At 40.6% G+C, this 21,063-nt stretch overlaps 1 protein-coding gene across 9 annotated transcripts in view; it reads right to left on the minus strand.

Moving 5' to 3' along the window:
- Positions 1-21,063, minus strand: part of Nr2c1 (nuclear receptor subfamily 2 group C member 1) — a 63,565-nt gene that overhangs the window by 33,194 nt on the left and 9,308 nt on the right. For 7 of the 9 annotated variants that reach the window (XM_063255320.1, XM_063255322.1, XM_063255323.1 and 4 more), the window contains one exon: positions 10,180-10,410. In XM_063255320.1, coding sequence (XP_063111390.1) covers positions 10,180-10,410 — 231 coding nt within the window. The remainder of the gene's footprint in view (positions 1-10,179; positions 10,411-21,063) is intronic. The other 2 variants (XM_063255328.1, XM_063255327.1) reach the window with 1 other exon arrangement.

Genomic DNA, 21,063 nt, shown 5'->3' on the forward strand with positions numbered 1-21,063 from the left:
ACCTGGAACAACCAAAAAGGACCTTAGAGCCAACTGTGTGGCTGCACATTTGACAAATCAGCACAGAATCTCTGTAACCTAAATATGCTAATCAGGAGGATCACAAGTTCCAGGCCAGGCTGGGAAACTTGGCACGAATCTATCCCAAACATTTACAAAAGAGGGGCTGGAACATAACTGAGTGATAGTTGAGCTGGCACATAAACGAAATCCTGGCTTCTACTCCTAGTACTGCAAGAAAAAAAGAAAAGGAAAGGTTTTAGGTAAAAACTAAGGAAAGGCAGCTATAGGGAGCAGCTGAAGCTGGAGATGGATCACCTATATGGAGCTAAAACAAGGCCAGCCCTGAGAACGCAGAAAGCCCAAACGCAAGCCAAGTAAACAAGCTCTTCCAGCTCACAGAAGGCAAGGTCCTCGGTCAGCTAGGCGAATAAGTTGCTAGGCAGAGGGGTAGAAATTTACATCATCCTCCCGAGTGTATAAATAAGAAGTGCTACAGTGGTTGAGCAGTTCCTTTTCTCCCATCAAGAGAGAGGGCTCCACCTGACCTCGGCTTTTGGCTCTGTTCTTTATTTTCCCACCCTCTCATCCTCTCACCCTTTATCCTTCCCCCTGGAGAACATCTAGAGCTGTGCTGGATATGTGGCATATGGTGCCCAAACAGGGACCAACGTAAGAAGAAATAGTGGGTGAAGGGACACGTCTCACTGTGTGCGTGTAAGAGGGAGAAGTGCATTGGCAGTGGTCAATACTCATCACTGGCGTGAACTGATACTGATATCACCAGGTGTTTTTTTGTTGTTGTTTGTTTGTTTTCTTGCTACAGGCGATCGAACTCACGACCTCACACTTGCCAGATCATCAGGTGTTAAAACTTGGGACAAAAAACAGGTTCACTACGGCCAAAGAGAGAAACAGAAATAGGCTTAAAAAAGAGAGAAATAGGTTTAAGAGAAGTCAAAGGAAGAAATGGGCTTACAAGAAACAAAAGGGAAAGTAATGCATTGATTTCACCAGCTGTTAAACATGGGACAGACAAGTTCTCAAGAACTACAAATGTGTATGGAACTGTTTATTATATTCTTGATTTCTGTATTTTCTTTATTTTTGGGGACTTGCATTAGGGAGCGCTTCGATGGTTTTTTGGTGGGACGATCGCAAAGGATTTGGCTCACAGCACTATTTTAAAATAAAGTCCTGAGCGGGGAAAAGATGGCAGAACAACAGCCACCCTGATAACTTTAACTGAGCCGCAAGTGGCAATTCCCAACTTCTCAGTACAGGGAAATTTTGCTACATCACTGGCTGTATTTCCACCCTTCATAAAAGAGTGTCATCCTTTAAGTTAACTGTTCAACAGCTGGTCTTTGAAAATAAAAATAAATGGTGCAAAAAGGCTTTAAGAGGCCACAAAAGATAGGCTGCACTGGCTGAGAGGACTCACATTCATAGAGTGAGTGGCCCCTCATCTAAGAGGGGGCTACCTCGGCAGCCGCTATCACTCAGCTTATCCACTCACAGCGCAGAGAAAAGGGAAGAAACAGGGTCACTTGCCTTAGCTTTGAGGGCGGAGGCACAAAACGGTGGCCCTGTCTTCCATGTGCTGAGGCACAAATCCCACTAAGCTTTAAAAATGAGGGCCAGGGGTTAGCCCAGTGGCATAAGTGCCTCCTTGGCAAACACGAGGTCATGAGTTCGATCCCCGGCATCAAAAAAATAAAAAAATAAAAGCAAGCCTGGGGCTGTGTAACAGCCCTGCCAAACAGTAGAGGTGCTGTGGCTTGGACAGCTTCCCCAAGACGACATGGTGCATGGCACCATAGCTCCTAGTGGCTGGGTGTAGCATGGTCCCAATCTGTAGATTTTGATTTTTGTTTAAAAAACACTCTGAAGAAATTTTTTTTTTCAAATAACAAATATGACAACTAACTCATAAAACTTCTAAAAATTCAACACCTGGCTTTCACAATCTGGCGCTAAACTAGCTCCCGCATAGTACCGTCTCATTATGGCTTTGTAGTACACTTTGATATCTGGTAATGTAAATTCACAAGCTCTTATTTTTCAAAATTGTTTACTTCAGGGGTACTTGCTTCAAATTCATGATCAACATAACCATACTTATTTAGGTCTTTTTTGCTTTCTTATATCAATTTTAAGTTTTCAGCACACTGATACTACACAGCTACAAATTTGAGTTTATTTCCAGAAGAGAAAACTAAATTTACACACTCAGGAGGAAGTAAAAAAGCAGCTGAGAGGAAGGCCAGAAAAAGAGAAATTCAGCACAAATCTATCCTGGACCTCTACAGATTTTTAATGGGTATTTAACAGGGAGAAACTGCTGCTTTTGCTCTTCTCACCCTCCCCAGGCAGGGGAGAAAACCAAAGAGCCATATACACACACACACTCTGTTTTGTATTTTTTTTTTTTTTTCCCTTGAAGTACTGGGGATCAAACTCATGACCTTGTGCTTGCCAGGCAGGCGCTTATGCCACTGAGCTAAATCCCCAGCCCTTAATACTGGTTCTTAAGGATTGTTAAACCTGTGTTACCATGTTCAAGTTGTGAAATGATAAAAATAAGCATGTCTTTCTATTTGGCAACCAGTATTAAAAAGTGTCTGGTTATCAGGTTGACTTGGAATGGTTGCTACATTGAGTCAACTTGAGAAGTTCAGTGGCTTGGCTGAGTGACTCGGGAGGGAGGCCGGTGTCTCACCTTGTACACACCCTTACTCTGTGCAGGACGACGACACAGATGCTGTGCATGCTGCACCCACCCTAGGGAGGTAGCCTGCTCACAGTGCAGGGCAAAAAAAAAGAGGCTTACACTTCTCCCACATTTGCTGCCTTCTGATGCTATGAACTGTTACTCCTTGGATTACTGTTCAACAGGCTTCTCCTTCCCATCCACCTTCCGTGAAAATGCTTCTGCCTTATGAGAACAGTTCCATCTCACCCAAGAACAGGATGGACAAACTGCTAAACAATGTTCTTCATGCATAATACATCTTCCCTCACTGCAGGGGTTACTCCCAGAGGCTTACACATCAGTCATCTTTGGCAAACTCACATTCTTGAGTTTAGCTGTTCATACTGGCTCTGTGTTTCAGTAGACATTTCCTCAGGATTTATTTTTGCTTCTGCCTACACTGGAAATGGGGCTAAACATGTCACTGCTCACTGTTTGGATCTCTTTGGTGCATTTGGTTGCCCGTGGGTACTTGACAATAGCCCAGCCTACACAAGTGCGGCCTTCCAAATGTTTTGTAAAACGTTTCTTATTTCCCTTGCCATGGGAATTACTTATAATCCTCCAGGACAAGAAATTGTCAAATGTGCTCACCACACGTTAAAAATTCAACTACAAAAACAAGTTTCCCTATAAAAATTTACACCTCATAATAGACTTCATTTGGCAGTATATACTATTAACTTTTACCCTACGAGAGATGGGACTAGAGTAGCAGAAAAACAATTCAATCAGGTAAAAGAAAAAAAGTCAGGAAAGATCATCATACTCGACAATGGAAGGGACCCAGCCCAGCACTAATCTGGGGTGGGGGGATGCCTGTGTTTTTCCAGAGGATGCCAAACAGCCTATCTGGGTACCAGAGTGTGCTGTCCAGCTATATCATGGACCCTGGCCTAGGAAAGGAGCTGATTTCACCTTTCAGGAAGCTGATGCTCAGTCCTATGACAATGATGCCTCAGAGACTGCTCTACAGCTAAGACAGGGAGGGGGTTAGATTTAACCTGGAGCCACTTAAAGAATTAACGCAGAATGCCCAGGAGATAGAACCTAAATGGAAATCAAAGGTCTGAATAGGTAGGTAGGTTCAGTGCTTGCAGATAACAGACCTGAAAGTTACATCAAAGAAGGGAACACAAAAGTTGACAGGACCCTTAAAAAAACATAAAATACAAAACTACATAATGATGATAGATAAGATTTTGTTCCTTCCAAATTATTGAGAGATCTCTGCTAACTGACCTACAACATCTGACTACTCTATTTATAGTTATAGATGCTACAATTGTAAAAAGTTATTGTAATTCTGGTCAAAAATATATTTCAGTGCACTCTAATTTTGTAAAATGTTTGTCCAATGTGTTACGCTTTGTATTCGTTTGTCCATTTGTCCAATAAGTTAACAGCTGTTTTTTATTTGAGCTCAACAGTATTTCTCTTTTCTGTTTTTCTTTTGCATATTTGGATCATCTGTTCATACCTTAATTTGATTTACAGATTTAAAAAGCATGTTTCAAAAAAAAAAACAAAAAACAAAATAAAAACAAAAAACCATGCTTCCACCTGGATTGCCAGCTATTCAAAATGATTATCAAAATTGGGTTTTTGTAAGTCATCAAAAAATTGTTAAGTTATTAAACAAAAATCGTTAGAGTGGGGGAAGATTATTGGATAGGACTTAAACTGATAAATAAGAAAGCAGCTGTCTGCAATAACTTTAACCAGTTCCTATTCATTGACGGGAGGCCTCAGTGATCACCATGCAGTTACAAGAAATACCCAATAATTGTTATTAAAAAGATATTATTGTAATATGTTTATGTTGATCATCATCAAATGGATTAAGTTTTCCAGACTGTAAACTTTTTGACTTAAAGGCATTCTAGTACAAAGGTTTCTTTTTTTTTCTTTTTTTTAAAATTTTATTTAAGGAGAAAAGAAAAAAAAAACAGTGTAAGGGTACAAGTATATAGATTTACAGAAAAAAAAAATGAACAGTAGGAAATCACTAGTTAATGGATTACATATTGCCATCTTAGAAATAATTGTTCAAGTCACAAAATTAAAGCTTGTAGAGTGGACATTCCAACAATGATACTGCAAACAGTTCTGTTCAATGATCCAATAAAACTCTGTGATATCATTTTCTATCTTATACACTTAAATATACATGCAGTTATATAGTTTAGAGCACTTTCTTTTCCTCTCTTTTGTACAATGACTATTACACATTTTGGGTTTCATTGCTCCCACGGTTCTTATTGCTTTTTTGGAAGAGTAAAACCAAATGTGACATAACAGAACAGAATCGGTCAAGTCAAAAGGGTGGACATAATAGATAATGTGAAAACATAATACAAGGTGATCAACAGTGGTTACCATAATGCCTCCCGCTATCTCTAATAGAATTGCCTATATCATTAGTTATAATACAATTGAACAAAACAGTAAAGAACAAAACTGACAAAACCAAACCATTGGAGACATTGTAGGTCTTCAAAAGTAGATAAAAGTCAAGGAGAATGGGCGTTACAATGAATCTCATTATCTTCACAGCTGATGACCAAACTTTCGAACCTGATACTATCCAGCAAAACAGAATAGGGGAACATCAGTCAAAAACAAGATGGTGACAGTAATACAGGGCTTCAAATCGAGATAATAGAAAGTCAAAGTGGGTTACTATAATATATCCTGCTATTTTTTTTCCCTTTAATTAAACGGATAAAAATAAAAAAGTAAATAATGGAGTGGAGATTGGGATAAAAGAGGGCATAACAGCGAAACAGCGCAGATCAAAACATAACCATTTAAGCAGAATAGTGTTCCACCACCAGATAATTCTGACCCAAACGTAGTTACCATATTGACTCTTTCCTTGAAGTCCTTGAGTACAAGTTCGTATACTGCAGCATTACGTATATCAAAACAATGTAAAACCATTTAAGAGAATGACAGCATTACAGAGTATTTAGAATCCACTAACAGAAAATGAACAATGGTTTCTGTATAATCTCCTTGTCTTTAAAAGGTTTTTGCTTATACTATCGTACATAATAAATTCCAATAAGATACAACCTATTTAGACCATTGGAGACAGAAGAACAAAAGCTAGATGAGACTACAAAACAAGATGATACTAAATCAGTATTACCTATTAAGATGTCATTTTCTCCAAAATAGCTGTTCCTATCATCCAATCTTCTCTGTCTCATTTCTGTTGAGCTCTTTTTGTCAGTAGCTGTCATTTTGTCTTCTTCATTTTGTTCTTTGCTCCATTCGTTGTGGCCTCCCCGCCACTATTTCTGGGTTCTTTGTATTTTTCTTTTTTTAGAATATCCTGCAATACTTTCTGTAGAGTTGAATTGGTGGTTGCAAATTCCCCCAGTTCCTCTTTATCCTGGAAGCACCTTGTTTTTCCATCAATTTCCAGGGACAGTTGTGCAGGATATCTCAATCTTGGCTGGAGATTATTATCTTTCAAAGCTTGAATTATTTCCCCCCACGCTCTTCGTGATTTGATGGTTTGTACAGAGAAATCTGCTGTAATTCTGATGGGTGTTCCCTTGTAAGTGGTCTGTTTCTTGTCTCTTACAGCTTTTAATATTCTGTTCTTGTATTGAATTTCTGGAATTTTTATTATTATATGCCTGGGTGTTGCCCTGTTTGGGTTGTAGGTAGCTGGGGTCCCATATGCCTCATACATCTGAGTATCTTTACCTTTTGCTAAATTAGGAAAATTCTCCTGGATTATTTCTGTGAGTAGCTTTTGTAGTTCACTTGTTTGTGTCCCTACTTCTTCTTTTATGTTCTTAATCCTTAAGTTATGGCTCCTCTTATCATCTTCTTGTCTTTGTATTATTGCTGTTTGTTTCTTTGTTATTTTTAAGAAGCTTTTCATTTCATTCTCCCATATTACAAGTCTGCCCTCCAGTTCAGATAGTCTATCCTTAGTTTCTTTCAAGCTGTTATGCCAGTCTTGGATAGACTTCTTAGTTTCTTGATAGTCCCTTTGAACCTGCTTCATGTACTCTATGCTTTCTCTGTTTTCTCCACCAAACAATTCTCCCCTCTTTTTCTGTTCTTCCATTCCACCATCTGTTTTTTCCTGGGTGGTGCTTAGCATTTCTCTAACTATTTTGCATACTTCTGGCTTCAGGTCGTTGATAACTTCATTCCTGAATTGGTCTATGAGGCTCTCTATGGCGCTTTATGTCTATTGGTGCAGTGTCCGCTATTGCCTGTTTCTCAGAACTGGGGGCCGAGGAGCCTTTCTTGTTGCTGCCTTTTACCATATTCTCTGTTCCTTATATATGCAAGCTTATATAAGAGGCCCAGCTTCTCTCCCAGTCAGCCACAGCCTGATCGAATTGCGCCAGCTAGGTGTTCCCGCTCACCGCTGCGCACCAGGGAGTTATGGACCAGGCAGCCTACGCGTCTCCCCTCCCGGCCACCGTCAGGCTCTGGGATCTGGGTTGGGCCAGCCTACTGAGTCCGCCAGCAGCGTCACGCAGGCCAGGCACTTTTCACCAATCCCGCCCGAGAGGGGGATGTGTGGCTGGAGTCGCCACCGCGCCCTGCTCCCGCAGGACTGCCCGAGCCCAGAAAGTCCTCCGCTGGAGTCAAACTGTGGTAGAGTGTCAGTTTCTCTCACTCACCTCACCACAAGTCAGTGCACGCCTCCCTGCCCGTCCTGTTTTTGACTCCGTTCGCAGACTCCCGTTCTCAGAGCTTCTGCGCGCCTCTCTCCTTGCCGAGCCGCTGTAGAGGCAGCCAGCCGCGGGGCGGCGGGAAACCCAAATCGTGGCTTCCAATGGCGCAGGGTCTAGCCTCCACACCGAGGCTTTCCTGTTCCTGTTTTAGCACCAGGACTGCATTCCAAGTTGGTTTCTCTCAGCCCAGTTTGTTCCTGAGTCAGCAGAGCATATCTCTACCAGCTTATGTCTCCTTAGTCCGCACCATTCCTGACTTCTGAACCAAGCCTTTCAGAGAGCCTCCGTAGTATCTGCTATCTGTTCGCCATGTTCTCCCGGAAGTAGTACAAAGGTTTCTATATGCCTGTGATGACTGGCTGCTATTAACCTCATTGTGCATCAAATGTATTCATTCCTGCAGATGCACAGGTCTTCCAAAATGTAATACTGGTACTGTCTATGGTGATAAAGACTTTTCTTTCAGATTCAGACCTCTTCCTTTAACAAACACTCATGATGTACATCCCGCTAAAGGTCAAAAAGTTAGGTAAAAGCTTCTTATGTATACTAGGAATGACTGATGAGTATTTTATGGTAAACAGAAATTCAGTTATATTATAAAATGTCACTGTGATTGTCATACTTATGTTGTACATGGTTTTGATTTCTAGTTTTCTGTGTAAAATATGTAACTTAACATTCTATAAGTACTCAAATGTTAAAATATCCATCGATGGTAGAAAATAACAGGTCCATGTTATGTTCTAAGGTGCTTAATATTTAGATAATAATGTTAGACTTATCGCCTCTACTACAATCTACTGTTATCAATCTTTTCTTCTGGATATTCAAAAACTAGAAAGACAAAAGGGGCTAAGAGGACAGCCAATATTTCGGCCCCAGTTCTCAGAGGTCAGTGAGGACCAGGACACAAGAGACATCCCATACCTCAGTGAGTCCCTGGTCTTATGACCAAGGAGACTGAAATTACAAAGGAAAGAGATCAATGATATATAGTGTGCCTAAGGAAAGTCACCAAGAGAAAAAAAATCTCCCACACTTTCATAGAAAGCAACTTGGTTAAGCAATGGCCACGACTCACCAATACGGCTGACACTGACAGAAGTGCTAAGAGATGCTGTGCATGGTTCCAAGGTAATCCCTGAGGAGACTTAAGTGACCTTGATATATAGCAAGAGATTAACTGTAATTAATACAGGTCTCACTTTAACTTGGTCTTGGGCATCCAATATTGTTTTACAAAATATGTGAAACAACGCTATAGTAATATGTTAGTTACAAAAAAAAAAAAAACTCAAATCACTAACACCTTCTGAGAATTGCCAGTTGCACTGGTAACTGACTACTTTCACAGATTAATGGACCGTACAGAGTTAAATTACTGAATGAACTTAAATTCTTAGACTGAAAAACTTTAGCATAAACAAGTTCATTTAAAATGAAAGGGGTTCAAGAATGAAAAGGCCTGCTACAGAGTTCTGCAAACACAGCTCCTCCAACTTCAACTGACCACCCATTGCTTGCAACCACAAAACAGAAAAGGTGCAGATGTAGAGAGCAGCTGAAGCTGATCGATCAGCAAGGCCAGCCCTGAGAACACAGACAGCCCAAGGCAAGCCAAAGTAAGCAAGCTACATAAACAAGTTCTTGTAACCTGGAGAAGGCAAAGGGCCCCAGTCAGCTAGGCAAACAAGTCGCTAGGCAGAGGAGTTGAAAGTGACATCACCTTCCTAAGTGTATATATAAATGTGCTACAGTGGTTGAGCTGTTCCTTTTCTCCCGTCAGGAGAGAGGGCACCACCTGACCTCACCTTTCATCTCTTTATTTTCCCATCTTCTCACCATCCTTCCCTCGGGAAAATCTAGAGCTGCACTGTGTTGGGCAGGTAGCCAGGAATGATGGTGCACACCTGTAATCCCAGCACTTGGCAGGAAGATTGCTGTGAGTTTGAGGTTAGCCTGGGATACACAGTGAGACCCTGTCTCACAAAAGAAAAAAAACAAAACAAACAAAAAAAACCCCTAAGGAAAAACTAAAAACCTATGAGCTTGTTTAATGCACCAGCCCTGGGTCCATTTGTAATAACAAATATATCACAAAAACGTAAAATGTTAAGAGGAAACTGTTGTGGGGTGCTACTGGAACTCTAAAGCTGTAAAACTACCATCTATTAAATAATGACGAAATTAAGCAAAAAGTAAGTTTCAACCTGACTCAAGGGGAGGACAAGAACCAGCATGGATGTTCCCTAGACTTAGTTTATAATTCATGGTCCCCAATAGGCACTCCTTAATCCAGCAGCCTCCTGTGGGCCCAGGTCTGGAACCTGCAGCCACAGGATGCCACTGCTGAGGTGTGCAGGAGGAAGAAGTCTCACAGGCTGGTGTGCAGCAAGCTCTAGCACCTACACTTGGAAGTCCGGCCTCAATCTGTTACTTCAGCCTTCTCAATGCTTCTGTGAGCTTTCTGTGTTCTTTACTAACTCCCTCCTTTCCCAAAGTATCCAGAGTAAATCTTACCCATGTAACTAAGAACCCGCAAGTCTAGGGGTACACATGAGGACCCTGAGGCTTAGAACAGTGATCCACACAGGGCAGTCCCAGTCTACACAGCATGGCCCAGCATCTCCACTGACTGTTCGAGCCTGTGAAGACCCCATGCAGGATGTACATGGTGCTTCCAAATACTTTGCAAGTGCAGTCATTTACCTGGAGATGTGGAGTGGACAGGTCAGGAGGCGTGAAGAAGAGCTGGTTGACGCCTGCCGCATCTGGAGTGGCGAAGAAAACCTTGCCTGGAGTGGAGTCCTGCTGGGCCAGGATGACCTTGCCAGGAGTGGAGCCCTCATGGTTCGTCAGGATGAATTGCTTGCCCTGGGTGTTAGGATCAAGCGCTGTCACAATCTGGATTTTCTGCGTAGTCTGCTGCTCTGTAACAATCTGACACAAGCATGTCAAATTCATAAGCAATGGGACAAAATCCTCCAATGTCAGCTACAATAATACCATTCTCTCTGATATTTAGACAAAACTTGAAAAGTCACCATTCTATACTTTTCCAACTTGTAATTCTACTTTTGTGACATTATAGCTTATAGCAATGGACAAAAGTGGAAACAAAGGTGCATGAAGATCATCATCAGCCATCACGCTGTTGCTCCTTCCTCCCCGCTGGCCCTCTACTTGCAGCCCCAGGTGCAAGGCCAGCTGTGCAAAGCAGAGGCCCTTCAAGCACCGTGCAGTGGGGACAGCTGTAAGTATCTGCAGTGGGTATTCTTAGGGGTAGCAAAGTAAAAAGGAAGCAGGCAAGGCAAGAAGTGCGAGGTACTGCAGGCAGGAGAGCTAGAGTGATGCTTTCAGAAGAGCTGACATTTCTGTACAAACTGGGGGGACAGAGCCAGGCCTGAGGAAAGAGCACCTGTGACCTGTGGCGGAAGCAGGCAGGAGGCACCTTCTGACACAGCACAAGAGTGGCGACAGGGACAGACTGAGACTCACAGACTAGGACTCGGATGTAGTACAGGATGGAACCTGACCAGCAGCTGGGCAGACTGCGCCGAGTTCCACAGACCACACAAGTCACCTAACCCACTGTGTGCACGCAGAACTTGCAGCAGAGGCGTGGCAAGAGCTTCCACTTTAGGAAAGAGTCAGACTAATACAAATGGCTAATGAGTGTATATGAAAGATTGGTCAACAGCTTTAGGTCATCAGGGAAATGCAGATCAAAACTAAACTGAGATGGGCCTGTGTGGCAGCACACACTGCTAATCCCAGCACTTGGGAGGCTGAGAAAAAACAGTGCTGTGAGTTTGAGTGCAGCCTGGGTTACAAAGTGAGCCCAAGGCCAGCCTGAACTGCATAGTGAGATTCTGTCTCAAAAAGAAAAGAAACAACCAGAAAACAAAAACAAAAGCAAAAACACTACACTGAGATTCCAGCTCCTCTGGTCAGAATGCCTGCCATCTAGAACACAAAAAATAGGGCTGGGGATATAGCTCAGCAGCATAAGCACCTGCCTAGCCGCACACACCTATCATCCTAGCACTTGGAAGGCCGTAAAGTCTGAGGCCAGGCTAGGTTATGAAGTGAGTTCAAGGCCAGCCCATACTACACAGTGAAACATTGGCAAAATGGGGGGGGGGGGGGAGAATCACTCTAAAATCACTCTAGACTTAGTGTAAAAAACAGAATTTAAACATTCAAGTACAGAATTAAATCCTAACATTTGGGAGCCTGAGACAGGAGGATCCCAAATTCAAGGACTGTCTAGACTACAAAAATCAACACCGTGGCAGCCGGGGACTTAGCTTATCAGCACAAGCCCTGCCTGGTAAGTGTAAGGTCATGAGTTCAACCGCCAGTACAAAAAAAAGTCAGGACTGTTGTTTTCACAACCCAAAACAAAACAAGTCAGGTGTGGTGGTGCATGCCTGTGATCCCAGCACTAAGGGAAGATGAGACAGGAGGATTGAATATTGGAGTCTCAGAATTGAAAGATCAGAAGGGATACTGCTATAGCTATAGTCAACATACAATACAGGATATAAGTCACAGCTACACTGCTAGTGGATGTGGAATCCACTGCACTGGGTTTGAGGTTTGGGGAGGTGAGAGGAGACCCAATAAGCTGCTGGCTGGAGGTTGGGTGCCCTGCCTGTGCAACCAGAGCCAGAGCTGCCAGCTCACCATCCAGAAGGCAGTTTCCAACACTGGAGTTCTTCCCAGCCAGGTGCTGCAGGGCACTCTGGTAATCCCAGCACTTAAGACGGCTGAGGCAGGAGGAACCCACGAAGGCCAGCCTGCACAACTTGGTGTGATCCCATCTCAAAAAAAAAGGTTAGGGATGCCCCCTGGGTTCAATCCCCAGTACCTGAGGCAGAGGGACAAACACAGAGAAAGACAGGATTTTTGTGTGTGTTTTTGCAATTTTCAAATGGCAAAGTTGGTTTCCATTTTTATTTTTATGTATTTTTTTAATTTTGTATTTTATATAGGAAAGATAGCCATTTCCTAAGGTCACTCATGTTATCTCCTTCTCAGGGCTACTGACAGTGAAGGTATTCTATCTAAAGAGCCAAATACTACCAGGACTGGAAATCTCCTCAGTATCCCTATTTTTGGGGGGTGGGGGTACCAGGGATTGAACTCATGACCTCCCACTTGCCAGGCAGGCGCTTATGCCACTGAGCTAAATCCCCAGCTACAGTATCCCTATTTTATAGGTTTTCAAAAAAAGCTTTACTTAGATGGAAGGAACAAAAAGTATGGGAAGAAGAAGCAACAAGAAAGGGTCCTCAGTCCCCAATCCTGAGAACACTGATCCAGGAAAGGTGAAGGCAAAGGAGAATGAGGAAAGAAAACATGCAATATAAGACACGGCACCAACAGACATAAAGTGATACCTCCGGAGCCTCATAGATGAGTTCAAAAGCGAAGTATTTAACAAAATAAAGCAAGACCTAAGTAGAATAGTTAGAGAAATGCTAAGCACCACCCAAAAAAAAACAGATGGTGGAGTAAAAGAACAGGAAAAAAGGGAAGAATTGTTTGATGAAGAAAATAGAGAAAACATAGAATATGTGAAGCAGGTTCAAAGAGATTACCAGGAAACAAAAAACTCTTATCAAAAGCTGGCATAACAGCTTGAAAGAAACTAAGGATAGATTATCTGAACAGGAAGGCAGATTTGTAATGTGGGAGAATGAAATGAAAAACTTCTTAAAAATAACAAGAAAACAAACAGCAATAATACAAAGGCTTGAAGATGATAAGAGGATCTATAACTTAAGAATTAAGAACATAAAAGAAGTAGGGACACAAACAAATGGACTACAAAAACTATTCACAGAAATAATCCAAGAGAATTTCCCTAATTTAGCAAAAGGTAAAGATACTCAGATATATGAGGCATACAGGACCCCAGCCACCTACAACCCAAACAGAGCTACACCCAGGCATATAATAATAAAAATTCCAGAAATTCAATATAAGAACAGAATATTAAAAGCTGTAAGAGACAAGAAACAGATCACTTACAAGAGAACACCCATCAGAATTACAGCAGACTTCTCTGCACAAACCATCAAATTACGAAGAGCATGGGGGGAAATAATTCAAGCTTTGAAAGATAATAACCTCCAGCCAAGATTGATATATCCTGCACAACTGTCCCTAGAAATTGATGGAAAAACAAGGTGCTTCCAGGATAAAGAGGAACTAGGGGAATTTGCAACCACTAATTCAACTCTATAGACAATACTGCAGGATATTCTAAAAAAGGAAAATACAAAGATCCCAGAAACAGTGGCAGAGAGGCCACAATGAATGGAGCAGAGGGCGAAATAAAGAAGACAAACTGATAACAAACGACAGAAAAAGATCTCAACAGAAATGAGGCAGAGAAGATTGGTTAGTAGGAACAGCTATTTTGGAGAAAACAAGATATCATAATAGCTAGTGCTGATTTAATATCATCTTGCTTTGAAGTCCCATAAGCTTTTATTCTTTTGTCTCCATTGGTCTTAACAGGTTGTATCTTACTGGATTTTATTATTTGTGAATAATAAGCAAATTATTTGTGAATATAAGCAAAAACTTTTATAGACAAGGAGATTATACAAAAACCATTGTTCATTTTCTGATAGCTGGTTCTAAATACCCTGTAATACTGTCATTCTCTTGAATGGTTTTACATTGTCTTGATATGTTTGATGCTACAGTATACGAAGTTATACTCAAAGATTTCAAGGAAAGAGACACTATGGTAACTACTTTTATGTCAGGGTATCTTGTGGCAAAACGCTATTTTGCTTAAATGGTTATGCTTTGACCTGCACTGCTTTGTTGTTATGCCCTCTTTTATCTCAATCTCCTTTTTTAAATTATTTACTTTTTATTTTTATCTTTTTAATTAAGGGAAAAATAAAAAACAGCAGGATACATTATAGTAACCCACTTTGATTTCCTATTAACTTGATTTGAAATCCTGTATTGCCCTCACCATCTTGTTTTGACTGATTTTCCTCTATTCTGTTTTGCTTGATAGTACCAAGTTCGAAAGTATAGGCAACAACGGTGAAGACAAATAAGATTCATTATGACACCCATCCCGGTTGACTATTATCTTCTTTTAAAGTCCTGTAATGTCTCCAATGTTTTGGTTTTATTCTTTACTGTTTTATTCAATTTTATTATAACTGATAATATAGGCAATTCTTTTTAAGATAGCAAGAGGCAGTATGGTAACCATTGTTGATCACCTAGTATTTTGTTTTTAAATATGTATTATGCCCATCCTTTTGATTTGACTGACTCTGTTCTGTTATGTCACATTTGGTTTTACTCTCTTCAAAAAAAAAGTAGTAAGAACTGTGGGAGTAATAAAACCCAAAATGTGTAATTGTCATTGTACAAAAGAGAGGAAAAGAAAGTGCTCTAAAGGATATAACTGCATGTATATTTAAGTGTATAAGATAGATTACCATATTACTGAGTTTTGTTGGATCGAGCAAAACTGTTTGCAGTCTCACTGATTGAAACTCCACTTTATATGCTTTAATTTTGTAACTTGAACAACTATTTCTAAGATAACAATATGTAATCTATTAATTAGTGATTCCCTACTGTTTATTCTTTCTGAAATTCTGTATAACTTGTACCCTTTTTTTTTCTTTTTCTCCTTAAATAGAATTTTAAAAAAAAGGAAAAAAAAGCTTTACTTAATTTTAAAGAGAAAAAAATAAAATTTCAAAACAAGATAATAGGAGAATAACAATAGTAAATATATTGCATATTGTTATCTTCGAAGTAGTTACTCAAGAGTATAAGACAGTGGCATGAAAGAGTGCCCAAACAATATTAGTATAAAACTTTCTTTTCCATTAACTAAGAGAAACTAGTATTACAGTTATCTTATTTTGTGTATATATTTTTTCCCTTTACCCTTCCTTCTTTCCTGAAATCATTTATGACAATTCTTCCATATACAAAATTTGAAAGAAATGCTCAAGCATCAGCTTTTGTCAGTACCAAACTGTACTGATTTTAGGTGACAAAATTTGAGTTTTCCTGGTTATTACCCAGTCCTACTTTTCTGAGTGCAGTTTTTTTCACCCAGTCCAGTCTTTCCTATACCCCCAATAATTTTTGCAATTTTTGATGTTACCTACAAGTTGTGAGTCTATCTTTTTTTTTGGTTTTTTGAGACAAGGTCTCACTATGCAGCCCCGGCTGGCCTTGAACTCACAGTGATCTTCCTGCCTCAGCCTCTCAAGTGTTAGAATTACAGGTGTGCACCAGCTTTGAAATGTGACACTTGGCTTTGAAATGTGACTTTGAATGGGTTCATCGTAGCAAGTTTTACCATATTTAAATTGTTGTCGTACTGTGGAGTATTTCTATTAGCAATATCCACAATGAACACAATGAAAGACTAATGGACAGGCTGGGAATTTAGCACAGTGGCTCAAGCGCTTGCCTGGTAAGCATGAGGTCATGAGTTTGATCCACGGGACCCAAAAAAAAAGACTAATGGCGAGTGTGATCCAAGTGTCACTTGGGTTCAAATGTACTTGGAAGAGTAAAAAAGATTACTGAAGAATAATTGTAATAATTGAAAATCAGAACAATTCAAATGGTCTGCAACAGAGAAGAATATACTAATTCCTAGGCCCCATTTCACTCCAAAAATTTACTGAAAATCCCAAAGCTCTTTTGTTTATGTGGGTTACACTGACTAAAATTTCAAAGAGAAATTTTAAAAATACTTGATTAAAAATAATTCATTATCTATTAAGAGAAATAAGTTTTTAAACAAAAAATAAACCATTTTTTGGTACCCGGAATCGAACTCAGGATCCTGCCCTTCCCAGGCAAGTACTTGTGCCGCTGAGCTATATCCATAGCTCCAAAAAATAAATTTAAAGGTGAGCTGCAACGCACAATCAAAAGCTCTCTTAAAATCCACTGGTCCCCTCTGCAAACAGAATAGGTCCCGTGCTCACACATGATTTCATACCATCATGCATCGACCACTTTTTGGAAACACTGGTTTACTGAATTAGGCAGCTTCTGGAAAATTCCAGTGTCCGTGTCAATGAAGAAGCAGAAAACATCTGAGTATTATGAAGATAGCCTGTCACGGCAGCACACACTAATAATCTAGCACTAGGGAAGCTGAGGCAGAAGCACTGCTGTGAGCACGAGGCTTTCCTGGGTCATGGGGTAAGGCCTTGTCTCAAAAACGAAGACAGCTTTGACCTTGCTGACTTTGTGAAACTTCATTAGATGATACCCTGAAAACATCTGTATTCTGCATGGCCCCAGGTATCTAGGAAAACAGTGGTATTATTAGATTTCTGTGACCCACAAAGATGTGAGGGACTTTTCCCTACCAGCCAAGTAGGCAATTTTATAGCAGGTATCAAATTAGCTGAGTACTATCTGTTCGAACTACTGAGTTCTGATACTATACACCTGGAGACAGGAAGCCCCATAGGTTGAGAGCACAGTTCTCAAGACTGGTCTGATTTTAAGTCTAGTTCAAAGTCTAGCTCCCTGGAATTTTTGATGGACTAGGCACAAATTGGGTTTTTCAGGAGTTCAACACCAGGCTGGGCAATACAGTGAGACCTTGTCTCAAAAAGTATAAATATGGAGTGTTCTCTTTTTTCAAATCACTCTGTTTCATTACTTTGTTAGAACAGCTCATAGAACTCAGGTAAACACTTTACTCAGCAATCTATTAAAAAGACCTCTTTTGCTTTGTTTTACACGGTACTGGGAGTTGGGCCCTGGGCCTTGCATGTGCTAGGCAAGCAATCTCCCAGAGCTACACACACTCCAGCCGTGTTTTGACTTTATTTTGAGATGGTGTTGCTAAACGGCTCAGGCTGGCCTTGATCTTGCAATCCTCCTTCCTGCCTCCATTCTGCAAGTTGCTGGGACTGCACATGTGCACAGCTGTACAGGGTATTTTAAGGGATATAAACAAGTAGCTAAATGCAGAGACACACAGGCATGGTCTGGAAAGTGCTGAACACCTGGGCTACACCACCCTCCTGGCAGGTGGCTTAGTATCTGTTGTTTTGTGAGCTGGGACACATATGGATATCTGAAAGCTTTGTGAACTCATCCTTTCAGGCTTTTATGGAGACCTAACCGTGTGAGCTCAATGGAAACATGAATAATCATCTTAGAGGTGACTGCACAGAAAACGACACAAAGGCTGGGCATGGTATCATACTCCTGTAATCCCAGCACTCCGAAACTGAGGCAGGAGGATCACTTTGAGTTTGAGACCAGTCTGGGCTCCATCGTGAGTTCACGGCCAGCCTGATGCCAATACTCTGAGCAAAGAACTAAGCAAGGCTTCCCTGTGCAGTGCTCCTTTCCCAGCATGGGTTAAGTGCCTTCTGAAATGGGAAGACGCTCCTTTCTATGATCAGCCCAGACAGACAGATTAGGTTACTGCCTGCCTTGGGGTAAAAGGAAGTGAAAGGGGACAGAAGGTGGTCACAAAGAGAAACTGTTCTGAGGCCTGTTTCTGTAGCCAGAAGTGCCCCCAAATCATTCTAGTCACTTAGGAAATAGCACAGACTGAGAGTGAGGAGCCAGGAACTGTGGATGAAAAGTGAGAACCATCTATCACAGCTGCCTAGGCTCACCACTGCACATGTGCTGCACCACAGCAACCTCGAGGGACAGGGCACAACCACTGCTGCAGTGCTCACGGTGAGCCGCCAGGGTGGGGCACACACAGATTTCAGTGAACAAGTCATTTGTCTTAGGAAAACATTTTTATACTTTTATACTGGTCTTATTACTAGTCTATTATTAATCTGCCTTTTGATAAACGTGTGTAGGTCTTTTTCATACAGAAATCAGTTGATGGCTGGTGGGTTTAATTTCTCCCTCAGCCAGTCATTTTTTAATAGGTGTTACATCTGGAGGCAGCTTTAACTTGAGAGTCTTTTATTACTGACATTAGCTATCACTGAGACTTAGGCAAGCACGGTGGCACATGCCCAGAATCCCAGCCATCTAGGTGGCGAGGTGGGACAATTGGAAGCACCAGCCCAGCATAGGGCTCACTGACTTCATGAGGCCCTGAGTCTAAATAAAACATGAAAAAAGGGACAGGGATGTAGCTCAGTGTGAGTTTGTGTTTGATTCTCAAGTGTGTGTTTGATTCTCAGTGTGTGTTTCTCAGCACCAGAACGGAAGGGATGATTTTGACATGAATTATGGACATATTTGCAAATTTAATGTAACCTACCTTTGTCTCTACACTAATTATTACAGACAGGTGTTATCATTTTAGATGCTCTTCAACCTCAGTGCTAATATTTGGACCCCTCTGAGAAGAGCTGTCCTGTCACCGCAGTTCAAAAAGAGTTCAGTAATCAGATGCCATGGGACACCAGAAGAACTCAAGCGTGCTAAACCTTTATAATAGAGGTCATTGAGAAATGCAGTGTTAAACTTCTTACAAGGGAGGCTATCAGTGCTGCATGCTCAGAAATAAAGCAGAGTTCTACAGTTGTCTGTGAAGTTGTCTTGGGCTTGGCAAAGTTCAAGAAAACTATGTAAGAGACCTGGTCACAAAATAAAATAAAATGAAGAAAATGAAAAACCAGAAATTCTCACAGAATGCCGAGGAAAAGACCAAAAGAAATCAAGATACATAATGAGAGGTATAGTGGTCTACTTAGCAGATACAATCTATGCATAATAAAAATATCGCATTGGGCCGCGGATATAGCTCAATGGCAAAGTGCCTGCCTGGCAAGCACAGGTCATGAGTTCAATTCCTGATATTAAAAAAAAAGAAAAAGAAAAAGCCCTACAACAGAGGACAAAGCAAGTGAAAGTGAAATAATAATTGAGGAATGAACTAAAGAAAACTTTCCAGGGTTGAAGCACAAAGTGGGCCAGCAATGGAAAAATGCACATTTACTAAGAAGAAAGCAGCACACCTAGACATATCTTGGTTACCTTTGCTAATTTCAAGGGTAAAAATAAAATCTTGCAAGAGGGAAAAAGCAGACTAATCTTAAGTTTTTCTCTTGCAATTTTCCAATGCCAGAAGACAATGGAACAATACCCACAGAGAGTGAAAATAATTTAGAATCAAGAATTATGTACTCTGCAAGTTCAGAAGTATTTCAGTATAAAGGGAACTGGGACATTGTCAGACACTGAGAGGTTAAACACATATATCAACCAAGAATTTTCTCTGAAAAATTTGCTGAATCATTTACTACCGCCAACAGAAAAATTAAAGAGAAGGGAGACAATCATGTGAAATATTTGATGGTGATAATTAAAACTAGCTAAGAAGCATAACGTCTAAAATTGCTACACATAAGGTAAAAACCTAAATGCAACAAACTTATAAGCTAGATCTAAAATTTTGTCAATAAGTTTTAGGCTGTGAGTGCATGCAAATATATTCAAATATTGAATAGGTAGTTTTATGATGGCCATATAGTATATAAAGATACATGTTGTTAAATCCAACGCATGTAAGACAAAAAAGTGCTTGTGCTTTGTTGGTGCAGACAAGCACAGTGAAGACACTCTAAATGGTAATCTGACAAAATTATAATACTGTACGGTTTATTTCTTAAAAAAAAAAAAAAGAACAAGCAGAGAGTGGCGGCACACAACTGTAATCCCAGCACACGGGGTGGGCTGGGGGTATGAGGCAGGAAGGTCACTGAGTCTGAGATCAGCCTAGACTACAAAGTGAGCTCCAGGCCAGCCTGAACTGCATATGAGACTCTTTGTCTCAAAAAGACAAAAACCAAAACAAAACACACCAAAACTAGTAGGTCAGACTGACTACAGATTTTTCTCTTGCCCATCTACAATGGAACAATATCTTCTGGCATTCAGCAAGTTCATCCTGTTAACAATAATAGAAGAAAATTCCCAAAGCACTAGTTGGAGAGGACTGGATGTATCTGAAATAATAAACTGGGAAAACCAGTATTCACCACATCAGACAGGAGTTCAACTTGTCATGGAATTGCAGACAAAAATAGAACATACACGCTCCAGGATTCTGAAACTGAAAAGAATGGAAAACAACAACAACAAAAAATAGCAAAGAGACCCAAGAACAAAAACAAGGAAGCATTAAAAGTAATATAAAAGGGCCAGGGGTTTAGCTCAGTGGCACAAGCGTCTGCCTGGAAAGTGGAAGGTTGTGAGTTTGATCCCCAGTACCAAAAATAAAATAAAATAAAATAATACAAGTATAAAAGAGATTGACAAGGTACACTCATAAACTGGGGGAATAGGGATATAGCTCAGCGGCACAGCACCTGCCTGGCAAGTGCAAGGTTGTGAGTTTGGATTCCTGGTACAAAACAAACAAACAAATATAACAAAAAAACCAACCATAAACTGGTCAAATTCACAATTAATAAGACCCAAACTGAATAAAAGATAATCAAATTCTGATTTGAGGTATATTGTATTTTTAAAAAGTTAAAAGGGTTTTCAGAGAATAGAAACTCTTTAGGTAAGAGAAATGAAGGGCAACAGTTTCATTAGGTACAAATAAGGATTATTACAAGATAATTC

Source organism: Cavia porcellus, unplaced genomic scaffold, assembly GCF_034190915.1.
Source record: "Cavia porcellus strain 051 isolate PalLab524CR breed Dunkin Hartley unplaced genomic scaffold, mCavPor4.1 scaffold_8, whole genome shotgun sequence".
Taxonomy (NCBI): Eukaryota; Metazoa; Chordata; class Mammalia; order Rodentia; family Caviidae; genus Cavia; species Cavia porcellus.